This window comes from Triplophysa rosa, linkage group LG18 (assembly GCF_024868665.1).
Source record: "Triplophysa rosa linkage group LG18, Trosa_1v2, whole genome shotgun sequence".
NCBI classification, from domain to species: Eukaryota; Metazoa; Chordata; class Actinopteri; order Cypriniformes; family Nemacheilidae; genus Triplophysa; species Triplophysa rosa.
Genome location: NC_079907.1, coordinates 3,003,506 through 3,017,545, shown reverse-complemented (window position 1 = coordinate 3,017,545; position 14,040 = coordinate 3,003,506). Strand labels below are relative to the sequence as shown.

At 37.2% G+C, this 14,040-nt stretch overlaps 1 protein-coding gene across 2 annotated transcripts in view; it reads left to right on the top strand.

The window, feature by feature from the left end:
• The window catches only part of LOC130569002 (cadherin-18-like), a 103,177-nt gene that overhangs the window by 71,627 nt on the left and 17,510 nt on the right, over window positions 1-14,040 (top strand). For both annotated transcript variants that reach the window (XM_057358315.1, XM_057358314.1), the window contains exons 5-8: window positions 561-728; window positions 2,937-3,124; window positions 6,223-6,476; window positions 13,088-13,224. In XM_057358315.1, coding sequence (XP_057214298.1) covers window positions 561-728; window positions 2,937-3,124; window positions 6,223-6,476; window positions 13,088-13,224 — 747 coding nt within the window. The remainder of the gene's footprint in view (window positions 1-560; window positions 729-2,936; window positions 3,125-6,222; window positions 6,477-13,087; window positions 13,225-14,040) is intronic.

Here is a 14,040-nt window from a genome sequence, read left to right as displayed (position 1 = left end):
CTTATAATATTTTTCCCAAATTTCAAATCAAAATATTGTTTCTGTTGGAACAGAAAATGAAAACTTGAGAAACAGAAAAGATGCTCTTTTTTCAGACCTCAAATACTGCAGAGACAACAAGTTCATATTCACTTTTAAACAATAGAACAGTAATATTTATACATGTGTTTAGGAAAAGTTGAAACATTACATTTTATGTGATGACCTGTCATGCTGTCAGTCTTTCACATTGCTGTTGGATGACTTTGTCACTCCCGAGGTTTGATTTTGCTGAAATTCAATAGACACTGGACTGAAATACATCTAAAAAAAAGTTGATTCAATGAAAATATGGAATGGTCTCTTAATTTTACCAAGGCTGTATATAGATGGATATGTATCTTATTTAAATGCTAACAGCCATAACATAACACTTTGTAGTATGCCAAAGACTCGCATACAACTCACACGCACGTCCCTTGGCTTATTGTTTTGGTAACCCTCTTATTTATAGTGTGAATTACGTCCATGTATTTTCACGATGTTTGTGTCTGATGTTGTGTTTTGGATGTTTTGTGTAGGCATCATCCGGACAGCCCTTGCAGAAATGGATCGCGAGGCGAGAGAACATTACTCAGTAGTGATTCAGGCAAAGGACATGGCAGGGCAGGTGGGGGGACTGTCGGGCTCCACCACCGTCAACATCACACTCACCGACATCAACGACAACCCACCCAAGTTCCCTCAGAGTGAGTAATATAAGTCCCTGTTCCATTTAAAGAAAAACGTGCATGTTATCGGGAGCATAGTCGCTCACTATCCTGTGTAAGCTGGCGTGTTACTTCTGATCAACTAGAAACCAGTTTCTATATTTAAAAAACCTGCTTAAAGTGATAGTTCAGTCAAAAATTAAAATTCTGTCATCTTTTACTCACCTCTTTTGTCATTTCAAACCTGTATGACTTTCTGGGAACACTTTATAATAACTTTCATTGATAAATCATTACAAACATTATATAATTCTTACAAATCATTAGTTAATTATGTTCACATAGCTAGAAATATGAGATAATGTGCTTATTAATGTTTATTAATGTGGTTTTACAAAGCATTATGTAATGATTAACAGATCATTATTTCATGTAAATTGAAATGCTTACAAATGTCAGTAATCAAATCATAGTCATCAAATTGACCTCTGAACACTGTTGACCCCTTAACCAACCCAGGTACACATACCACTAAACCTGTCCCTAACCTTAGCCATATCATACTCAATAGCAGCAAAAGTGTTGTACAATAACAAAAGCTTTCAATCATTGTATAACATCTGTTAAAATCTTTTGTAGGTTTTCAAGATGTGTATTATCATATGAATTAAACGTTTAATGACATATGTAAGCATTTTAATTCACATTAAATAATGACCTGTTAATCATTAGGTAATGGTTAATAAGTTTACTAGTAAATATTAACAAACACATTATCTTAAGTTTCTAGCTATTTGAATATATAGTAACTAATGATATGTTAATGATTTATTAATGAAAGTTTTTATAAAGTGTTACCCAAGACGGTTTCTCAGGAGAAAAATCTGAGACACAAAAGTTTCCATTTCCTCTCCATGTATTCTCAATGATGTCTAGAAGAAATAATGGGGATATTGAAGATGAAATGGCACTAGCAACGTCAAGGGTTTGATTCCCAATGGATGTGATACTTCGAATATGCTATTGGTAAAATTGTTTCTAATCTAATTTATACTTCCGGCACCCTACTGCCGCTCTCTTTATGCGGGTAAAAATATGACCACAAAAGCTCAAGATCTAAGACACATAATTGGATTCTTACACAATAAAAACAAGCTGTTCGTTCTTCTGTTCTCTTCGTGCTAATTAAGGGTAAAATATGAAAGTGCGGCATACTTTTAACATGATGAGTCATCTGACAGTGACAGACTGCATCTATATTAGGTATATTTCCATCTATTGGATAATTATAAAGTACACATATGCAGCCCTTGAGACATCTAATGGCACCCTATAATGAACGGGAAAAGCGAGAAAGCATGCTGTGAGCAAGAGAGCAGTGCATTACAATGCCATACAGTACGGCTAACCTTCAAAAAGTAATGAGATTATTTGAAATACGAATAAAAAGAAATACGAGGTCAAGTTGTTTTGGTTTCTTTTTGCCAACATCTAAAGCCCGATAATCAAGTCTTTCAATGTCTCCAGAACCGCTTTGGAAAGTTCAGTCCGGTTAGTGGTTATTACAGGAGTCATTTACTTTAAAAAGGCCAATTTAACAGATATCTTACCAAATATACCGTAAATATATGTGTTGAAACTGTACCCGCTGAATCACTGGCATTACTTATATGAAAGATCAGCTAAGAGCCCCCAAAACATCCAGGCTGCTTAAAGTGATAGTTCACCCAAAAATGGAAGTTCTATCATCGTTTACTCACCCTCTTGTCATTTCAAACCGATATGACTTCCTTCCTTCCAGGAAGGAATTAACAAACACATTATCTTACGTTTCTAGCTATTTGAATATATAGTAACTAATGATATGTTAATGATTTATTAATGAAAGTTTTTATAAAGTGTTACCAAAGTCTGAAATCTCACAAATGTCGCTGTCATTAGAGTTTCATATGAGATGTCAACAATGTCTCAAACTGAACTCCGATTTGTCAAGTCTGCTATCAAAACTCTCATACTCTTCATGCATTTCAACAACTGTCTTATTTGTTTCTATTTTTATTTCTGCTAAGCAATTTTATGAGAAATATCTGAGACCAAGAAAACACAACAGAGAACTCCATCAAATCTCCTGAGCTCTGAAAGAACAAAAAAGTGTTTCTTTTAAAAATGTGCGTCGATACTGCGTTTCAAAATAACATCCAGCCAGTCGAGCCCAAACGTCAAGCGAGTTTTTGTGTGTGTCTGCAGAGAATTACCAGGTGTTTGTCCCCGAGTCGTCGCAGGTGGGGAAGCCGGTGGGAAAGATCAAAGCCACGGATGAGGACATCGGAATCAATGCAGAGATTAAATACAGCATCTTGAACCCTGAGGGCGCTGCAATGTTCTCCATTTCCACAGACAAAGACACAAGAGAAGGAATGATCACACTGAGAAAGGTATTCGAGTCAGTTTAGCTGGTTTTGTCTAAGACGACCAGCACTGTTTTCATTGCTCCTGTTTAGGGTTAAGGGATTTATCTAACAAAATTAAGTAAGTATATAAAAAATCTGCCTTTATTAATTTATGGTAATAAAACTTGCAATTTTACTTTATAAACACAGATGGTATAGCGTTTATTCAGACCCAAAACTTTGCCGCGCAGAACAGTTCCACGAGTGTAAACACACCCTCGCGAGAGCGCATTTATGCTCCGCCATGCGCGACACAAGTGTTTTTTCTGCTTGTTTCAGCCCGACGCAGTTATCATTTTCACGTCCTGCGCCACGTTGTTTAAATAGCAAATGCATTTGCGCCTATTTGTGCGCCTTGTTGACGTGTTGCTATTTTGAGGCAACTGAAATATACTGCGTCATTGACCAACTGAAACCTGGTCTAAAGTCAACGTCGCAATATTTTTTTGTTATTTTTGCGCTTTCGACCATTCGCTTAGATCGTTAAAATAGGGCCCTGCCTTCATTTCTGAGGTCTTTTGAATTGGCCTTAAAAGCATCCACTCTAAACACCTTAGCAACCAAATAGCAGGAGACTAAAGACACTCAGAACTTCCTAGCAACCGCATGGCAACGCCCTGGTAACAGGTCAGGACCTTCCCATTGTTGCAGTGAGTTTTACGTGGGAAAGCACCGCTTTAGTGTTCTTTTAAAAAATCTACTTTGTGTAATTATTGCCTCGGAAGAAACTGAAACACTTGATGTAGGCAGTGGAGCCATCAGAGACTCAGCAGTCTGAAGAAACATGTAAGTATTGCACGCAGTAGTCCATGAAACCTCATTAGAAGTTCAGAAAACCAGTGAATCCAAATAACCTCTGAATTGCAATAAGGTTTTTTTTTACTTTTCACACTCTCTCTGAGTGTTCCTTGCAGTTATTCACCAAAAAGAACAAAAAGATGGCATAAATATTCCAGTCAAGATATTGTCAGCACAATATCTTAAAGATACACACACAGAGATCCCTCAGATACACTAATAGACATATAATCTGTCCAGGCAGACGGGGTCAAACTGATGTCTCTCTCACTTCAGGACTCGACTGCTCATTAATGGCCAGTTTTCTGTATTCCGAGCGTCTTCAATTTCAGTCTCGGTCCCAGGGGGGGAAGCTGTAAATTCAGTGAATACAGAGTTTTCCAAAAGCCAATTTTGTAGATAAATGCCTAGCAGATCTGCCAGGCGAGAGGGCCGTTGAAGGTCAGGCAGGTTTCATAGTGTTTACTGACGTGACCCCATCTAGAGAGCGGTTCAACCTCTATGCTCCGAAGCAAAAAGGACTTCAATATATTCTTTGTAGGTAACTGTTTGGTCTGCTTGAAGCTACTTGAAGCAACCGAGCAAAACACCTTTGACTGACTGAAGGGTATATTTTTAAAGGGACAGTACACCTAAAAAATGATCATAGTCCCTGCGTTCCATCCCTATGCCCTTAGCGCTTCGAAGGGTTTACCCTCTGGAGTGAGAGCTTCAAAGGGTTGAAGGGTGTAGGGGACCAAACAACAGTTTTCTTAAAAGTTCCCTTCTGCGTCATCATCCCGTGTTCATGAGGAGGCGCCGTCGCCGCACAAAGAATTATGGGGGCGCAAAGTGTTCATCAGTTGTACCCTTCGAAATCCGTTATTTCAAATGGCCCTTTGAAGTGGCCAGTTATGAGCATTTCGATTTGGAACGACCCTTCAAATATGGCGGCCATGATTGTTTTCACTCTGAAGTGCCTTTTGGAGGGCGATATCGCCAAGCGGCTCTCACTAAATCCTTGGTGTTTCGAGTCTGACGTCATCACGCAACCGTGTTTTTTGGCAATTTTAACAATCATAGGTAGTTCAGATGGTTAGGGTGTGGGTTAGGGTAAAGGTTTCGTAAGACTTGAAACACCAAAGATTTAGTCAAAACCAACAAGCCACGCCCACGGATCTGACTCGACACACCAAGGATTTAGTGAGAGCCATCTCCAAGCAGGTCTGTTTTGTAAACTTTTTTTAAACCATTTTGTAAAAACTTCTTTAACATATACGTAATTCTAGTTTTGTTTTCAGTTTTAAAAATATGTTGAATTAATATTATTGATATTAAAAGTATTCATTATAATATCAATTCTTTTTTATTGATAATTTTTTATTTCAAAACATTTTTCATATTTGAAAAAAATATTTTTAAATTTTTTGTTTTCATGTTAATTTTTTGTTACATTTTGAGAAAGTTTTTCAAAAACATATTTAGGCCAATATTTTATATGATTTCAATTAATAGTTTTAGTAAACTGTAATAACCTTAACATATACAAGCGAATGGGGCCTTATACCCTGCGAAGTGTTACTGTAACAGTACTCAGAGACTAGACGATGCCACAGGTGGTAAAGTGAAGTTTAATTAAAACGAAACAGGAACCAGGAACAAAAAGGGTAATCCACAAAAATATAATCCACAGGGTAAAAACGTGCAAAAACCAAGGAAATCCAAAACGGTAAGTAATTCACTGAACAATACAAGAACACGATCAAAAACATCCACGAAACACGAGAACAAGGGTCAAAACATCAGGTTTTGGAACTAGGTATACATTAACTTACAACTAGACTTGACCATGAACAAAGACAGATGGCAAACATATATAGGGTCCAGATAAAGAGTGTCAGGTGCGGGTGAAATCATGGGGTAATCAGGTGCAAGGCATTATGGGGAGTGTAGTCCGTGAGTTGTTACAGTTATATGGACTGCCACTTTTTTTGGTTTTGCAGATTTTTTGGCTTCATATTGAAGATTGACAACCCAGTCCCCATTCACTTCCATTATATCAAAAAGAGTAGCCAGAATAAATCTACTTTTAGATTGACTTTTTATATTCTTTTTATTCTACAAAATAAAAACACACATTAGGGCGAATAACTAATGACAAGTTTCATTTTTGCTTGAACTAACTTCATCCACAGAGACTGTGCCAGACACCCAAAGCTCTAATCCAATAACTAACGCCTTTCAGCATATTAGGAAAGACAAATGTACTTTATAATCCAATTGAGTTTCCTGTTCTCTATTTTCAGCCTCTTAACTATGAAAAGAAAAAGCAGTACAGTCTTCACATCTCTGCTGAAAACACACACCTGGACCCTCGCCTCTCCTATCTGGGTTCGTTTAAAGACGACGCCACGCTCAAGATCACAGTCGGAGACGTGGACGAGCCCCCGGTTTTCTCAATGGATTATTACATTATGGAGGTCTACGAGAACACCAAGGTCGGATCTGAAGTGGGAGCCGTCACAGCTCGAGACCCAGACAGCAAAAACAGTCCAGTAAGGTGAGAAGATGAAGATATGGGATGATTGTGTCTCCCTCGGTCTATCATGTCTGTGTGGCCTTATCCAAATACAATACAATGACAATAAAACTACTATATACAGTCAACCAAAAGAGATTTGGACAGTTAAGCCACAAAAATATACAATATATGAATATCTTTGTAAACAAGTATTAAACCAAGTTGCATTCATTTTCAATACTAATTTTCAAATATCTAAAAGGTCTTAAAGGGATAGTTCACCCCAAAAAGGAAAATTCTGTCATCATTTACTCACCCTCAGGTTGTACCAAACCTGTATACATTTCTTTGGTCTGCTAAACACAAAGGAAGATATTTGGAAGAATGTCAGTAACCAAACAGATCTCATCCCCCATTGACTCCCATAGTATTTATTTTCCCTACTTTGGCAGTAAATGGGGGATGAGATCTGTTTGGTTACTGACATTCTTCCAAATATCTTCCTTTTTGTTCAGCAGAATAAAGACATTTATACAGGTTTGAAACAACCTGAGGGTGAGGAAATTATGACATTTTTTCAATTATGGGGTGAACTATCCCTTTAAGTTAAGACTAAAAAGTCTCAAGATACGTTTACTTGAAAAGCAAAATGACAAAATATTAAATCTTGTTTATTGCTAAATCTATTACAATTAGACTAGTTTATGCAAAAGCAAGAAAAAATATCTGCAGATTGGGTAAAAAAAGAAACTGCAATTAGGTACTTAATTCAATTAAGATGTATTTTTTTCTTGTTTCTTGTTTTAAGCATTAACAAGTCTAAATGTATAATGTCTTTTATTGAAGAATTGTTAGATATTTGTACTGAAAGGTAAAAAAAGTGAAATATATATGAGATATATATTATTCAAAGCGCTGGTGGTATTTAATTACATTTATATTTCACAACCAGAAAGTTTCTTTCTTTCGTTCGTTTGTTCGTCAGTCAGTCCGTTCTTTCATTTTTTCTCCCTCTCTCTGTAAAGGTCGACTTTAATGGGCTGACATTGAGTTGATATGACTCGTATGGATCTTTCTTTGCGTTTTGACTCTCGGTGAGGGATGTTGTTCATTAGCGCAGTTAAAACAGCTCATGTTTTATTGAAACACTGCAGCCGAGGCTCAATTAACCCCACACACTAATGAAAGAGCTCATAAACACATCATTCTTTTCCTTCAGACATTAGACTCTTTACAGTCTCTAACAAATGAACACTTTGTTTCATTTAGAGAAAAATGCCTGCATGTCATCATACCTGACAAACATATGATACGACAGTGCTGTTATGAATGTCATTTTTGCTTTATATTGTGACAGCTGATAGTATGAACGCTACATTATGAAACTGACATACTGTAAAGGGCATTCAACACTAGCGTATTCTTTAACCGTGGGTGATGACAGAGTGGATTGTCAGTGTTTGAGTCTCTGAGTGTAATTGTTTTAGTCATATGAAAATGCTTGTGTTGAAACGAACCATGAGCAATATAGTTTTCAGCTTGTATAAATCTTCGTTAATGTTAGTTAATGTCAATATAATTATTCATGTTTTCATGGTGCATTAACTAATGTTAACAGCTACAAAGTTTGATTTAAAGGTCCAGTGTGTCATTTTTTGGAGGATCTATAGACAGAAAAGCACTATAATATACAGTACATAACTATGCAGTGGTGTAGTCTAGTTTTTTGTAGTGAGTACTCAGATTTTTCCCTCCCAGCCTTATACTCACCCCTCTCAGATCAACAACCCATGAGCACCTCCACACTCATGATGGCATAGAGTATGCCTCTATATGTTATCAAGAGGATTCTCAGATTTATTGCAAGCAAGATTTCAATAGCCAATGACAGCTGGGGGGACTTGCTGGTTTTGTTAATCACTGTCTAACTCAGCCAGTTAAGAGTTACATTTAGCCTTAGATGGTATATGTGACGGGCTGAAGACAGGCACGGAGACAAACTGAGGTGGTGATAATCCGGTTTATGAGGGAAAGTGAGCACAATAAACATCCAAGGGTAAAACAAGCAGGGTATACGTCCAAGGGAACACGAACAGGTTAACATCCAATGAAAACGAGACCAGGAACCAACAAGACCAGGTTACTAACATCACACACGTACTTCAATAACTGACAATGAACAGAGGCAAGGTGAGTGTATTTGTAGTGTCCGGGTAATGAGTCTGATGGCAGGCAGGTGCAGAGACAAAAACGAAGGACAGGTGAAACGGTCATAGTAAGGGAGCGTGTACAAATCAAAGTCCATGGGCAAAAATGGGAAAAACCAGGCAAGGGACAAACGTGAGTGTTACAGTATATGTATACAATCCCTATAGCACAAGTTTTATCAGCTGGCACTTTTCAATGCACATTTGTGATCCATGCTATAAAGTCATTTATTTGTGATGTATTATTTCTACGTAAACCCTCCCTGCTAAAAAATAGAAACCATTGCATACATTCTAGTGGTTTCCATTAAAATACCATTATGAACCACACATTTTTCTTATTACAAATTTTGGTTCTATTGAATCCCATCTGCATCTATTGAGTTTTGGGCAGGGTTCTGTCATTTTTTCAGCAGGGCAACCAATAAAATGTAAAGAATATCCTGTGAAAGTATAATCTTTAGATTTAGATTGATTTTGACAGACTAAGGCCATGTCAAAGAATTACAGTAAATCATATTGAAATAAATGGTTAAAATCAAACTCTGATGCTCGTCACTAATACGTTTTCACACACCGGGTCACACTTATGAGTGAAAGTTGCGCCTATTGACATTGATACTATAATAATGAACATTTGTGCAGTTTTATCAAGCACCCGTTGCACTTATAGATTGCTGGCAGTGTCTCTATAGCCTGACTTTCACAAGGCTGGCCAAGAGTTCTCTTATCATCTAAAACAATTATGAACATTGTAGTATACGTTTTCTCTACCTTTCTCCCTCATTTATTGATTCACCACACAAACAAATGCTTGTGAAGTTGGCTAGTTAGATACAGTGTAATATGCCAACAATCCCCTACAGTTATGTAAATGATAACAAATATGCTAATTTTATTAAAAGAATATGCAGTGGTTTTAAAAGTGGCGGTGAGTTATCTGCAGAACGTATAATACACCGGCGAACAGGGAAACGCTTACAGCGTATCATGAGCCTCGTCGGGCTCATTTTCTGAAACACCTGCTGCAGCGTCACCCGAAGCTTCAGGGGCAGGCTTACGAAAACACTGTTTAAATGCTTGCCTTTCATGATCTCCTTTTGCTTCAAATCTCCCGGGTGCACCAATGGTCCAAAAGCCACAAAACATCGTTTTCTGACACAAAACGATGTTGTTACGTATCCTCACGCTTTTTTAAGTGAGTATATGGAAATCCTTGACCTTTTCTAGTGGGTATACGGCGTATCATGTAAACTACACCACTGCAACTATGTCTTCAATGAGCTATTTCTATATCTACACAGTGCACACCGCGGGTCCACTTACGGGCCCTAAACGGACAAACTGCGTTACAGAACGTGTTTCATAAATTCGTTTTCTCGATATCTTGGTTCGGTGTCAGCCGCCGTAGTGCTTCGAAAGGGAGGGAGAGGGGTGGAGGCTCTGTTGGTTGGTGTACTTCAGTCTTGACCGAACGTGATGTCCAACCTTGGAAAATGCTTTTCACTTAAATATATGATTAAATGTGGTCGGATATTTCATGTGATATAAAAAGAGACGTTGTGTAACAAAAGTGTGTCAAAAGCCTCTGAAAAAAACACTTTGGTGGACACATGACCTATGAATATGAATAAGATAAAGAGTGGGTTTTGTTACATCACACACAGTTTCAAAAACAAGTGTGGTAAGCCCATAAAATACATATCATGTGTAACAGAAATGGGAAGAAATGAACCGCTCCCCATGTGAAAGAAAATACTGTGCACATGATATTCTTAAGCATTGTTGTTTACAACAGGGGCAGGTTCAGTGTTGAGACAGGAACATTTTTCCTCCCTATTGTCCAGTTTTCACCATGCTGTTTTTTGCAGTTAATTTTGTTCGGCGGTAGGTGTAGACCTAATTAAATTGATCACCCGTGATGATTTTACACTAATAGTTCATTCATTTCAGACTCCTGGGCTTATGATGTTTCCGGGAGTCCCTCTGGCTTTGTGCAATGTTTCCACAGAGTTGAAGCTCATTTGTACTTTTATGCCCGGCGTTACGTCCACCCCCAGTGTACAGAACGTGAATAAAAAAACACTTCCTGTGACATGCAAGAGAACAACAGGAGTGATGAAATAAATGTCAGAACGTTTGTTGCACCGGCTGTAAAATGCATGAAGTGTGAAATTCTCATTGTTATTTCTCTCTCATGTCTGATGAAGCTTTTTAAAAAGAAAAGAAGTCTAATGTCAAGGACTGTGCATATTTTATTGTGGTAATGGGATGTGACCTCTATGGTTTATTAGCATAGACGTTTTTTTGAACCTACAGAGTCCGTGCGTGCGTGACGGCAGGTCGGTTACTCTTATGGTCATGCAAATACTGTGAGATAATTACTTCCCTACAATGTATTTTTACATCGACATTAATCACTGCAGCGCTATAAAAACTGAAATACATAGAGAAAACTGAAAAAAAGATTAAAAAAGAATCCCTTTTCTGTTCAGATAACACGACGGGAAAAAAGTCATTTTTTCAGCCCATTTGTTGCATTTCTGTTCTCCTGATGTTAATCTACACTCACCATGAAATAAACAGCTTTTCATGCCTTTGCAAGATTTTTGTATGTGGTATTTTCATTAACTGCAAGAAAATAAAATGACATTACATTTTGAAAATCTGCATTAGTGTTGTAAAGCGATGATGAACAAGGTTATTGTTGTCTTCTTAGTTTTCTTCTAAGCCTTTATAGTGATGCATTTGACCATTATCATATTTCATGCAGAACATTTATTTCACGACACACCCGAGTGCAAATAGTTTTTAATGGAGTATTCTTCAGTAGACGCGATAAAAAAAATCTATATTGTTTGGCAGAGTTTGTCTTCATTGTTTGAAGGTGATAAAAGTACCTATAATATGTGACCCTGGACCACAAACCAGTCATAAGGGTCTTTTTTTATTGAGATTTTTACATCCTCCAAAAGCTGAATGAATAAGCTTTCCATTGATGTATGGTTTGTTAGGACACTATTTGGCCTAGATACAACTATTTGAAAATCTGGAATGTGAGGATTGAAAAAATCAAAATATTGAGAAAACCGCCTTTTAAGTTGTCTATCAAACGCGCTGTAGCAGGCCGTTGCTAAGAAGAAACAGGTTTGTTTTAACGCTCTCTATAGGGTTACCGCTGTAATGATGTCATGGAGAGTAGAAGAACCCGAAGCGGAAATTTTAGGCTTTGGATAGATACCAAACTTGAGTGGGTAATTCCCAAAGAGCAGGCAGCAGCGAGTGACGATTGTAGGCGTGTTTCCGGCCATTTTTGTTTGCGATTTTGCTGCATCCACTCACAAAAATAAAGTTTTGATATATTTACGGTAGGAAGTTAACAAAATATCTTCATGGAACATGATCTTTACTTAATATCCTAATGATTTTTGGCGTAAAAGAAAAAGCGATCATTTTGACCCATATTGTTGGCTATTGCTACAAATATACCTGTGCTACTTATGACAGGTTTTGTGGTTAGGGGTCACATATTTGTGCTACAGATATAAACCGCCTAGAACGTGCTAGCAGCGTTTTTGTAACGCTGACCCGTCGACCATTTTGAAAGGGTCAGCATTTTGCTGTTGTTACTCACAGTATGAGAAACAAAGAAACAGCTTCTAATGAAGCATCTATGTATATATATATATATATCTACCATCCACAACACTCTTAACATCCCAAAGACCTTTTTTCACGGACAGTTCCTTGTCTTTCAAGAATAAATAAGGATTTATTCAATGTGACCAAATGATTTTTTTTCTCTCATACGTTGCAGTTTCCTTTTCCCTTTTTGTTAAATTGTGCCAGTCTGTCATAATCTATTGCTTCTGGTTTCGTGTCATTTCAGCTAAAATACTAATACGTATCTGTGCGTATACCTACAGTACCTGCTGCTCATGAATCTCTTTTACAATTTCCAAGATTATGTCTACCGGGGGGTGATCGATCATTTGGGAAAACGTGAACGAAATGAACTTAAACAGCTACAAGACAAGACCATTATTAAATACAATATGCATTCTGTCAGACTAACACAATGATGTTCACATTTAATTACAAACTGCGGGAAAAAGTTTACATTCTTCATTTAAATTGATAGACCTCCTACTACGCTCCATCGTAACATTTCTACTCTGTATTCATTTTTTTTTTGGATATATTTCGCTCTGTATTTCTGTCATTGAGAAGGCCTGTTGATCACGTACTGTAGCAGACCTGACCCTACATTGCGCCACACTTAGAGTTGGCAAGGTTTCACCATCAAGCCATGTAAAGCAATATGAACTCTCAGATAATAAGACAAATCCGAGCTGTCTTTGCTCTTAATGCCACAGCGATGATGTAGAGGGTTGAAAGATGGAAAGGTTCATGCAGTATTCATACTTTCTCCTCTATATTTAGATATTTCATCGAGCGGAGAGAAGACAAAGACGTGTATTTTGATATCGAATCCATCAGCGGTGTCATTAGAACTACTCAGCTGCTGGACCGGGAGGAGATGCCGTGGCACAACATCACCGTCATGGCAACGGAGGAGGGTGGGTACCAGAATTCATTTTGCTTGAGCATCGTTACTTTAATAACTTGCTTATTTATATTTATTCATTTTAATAGCTAATGAGTTTGCCAAGACATTGAAAATGCCTTGTATACTAATGAGAAACAAATTGCTGAACATTGCGTGCATTTAATCACTTGAAATTAATTCTACAGACCAACAGATTCTTACAAAGTTATCAGAGCTACGGCATTTAAATTAATTCAATATATTTATATATATAGAATGTCAATGATGTACCCTTAAAGAACTTTGACTATTTGCACATACAGTCCAAAATTTTTGTATGCGTTTTTTCGTATTTGGCTCTTATTTGTACGGTGTCTCTGAATTGTTAAAAAAGGCCACTCAAAATGCTTGACGGATGCGAAAAACGCAGAAAATCGAACCCGGTCCGAATTTTTTTATGACAGACGAAAATATTGGAGGCAGTGTGTAAATGTGATTGACACAACGTGAGGTCGTATTTATTTTTTAACGTACGTAAATTTCGGACTCAATGTGCAATGGGCTTGAGACAAAAACAACTGAGAAGTACAATTCACTCATTTTTAAGAGCAATAAAATTTTGCAAAACCACATATGAAAAAAACATTTTGGTGGTTATAAAGAAAAAAAAGCTAATGTATAAAGTGTACCTTTCTCAATCTTTTTACCTAATTAGCAAAGGTAAGTTTATAAAAATTACTTATATAGTACCTGTTGGGTACAATTTAGTGGAAAATGTGAGTTTTACTTCAACAAAACAGTAAAGATAACAAAGTGACCTGCAGTTTTATGTTTCAAACAGAGATGG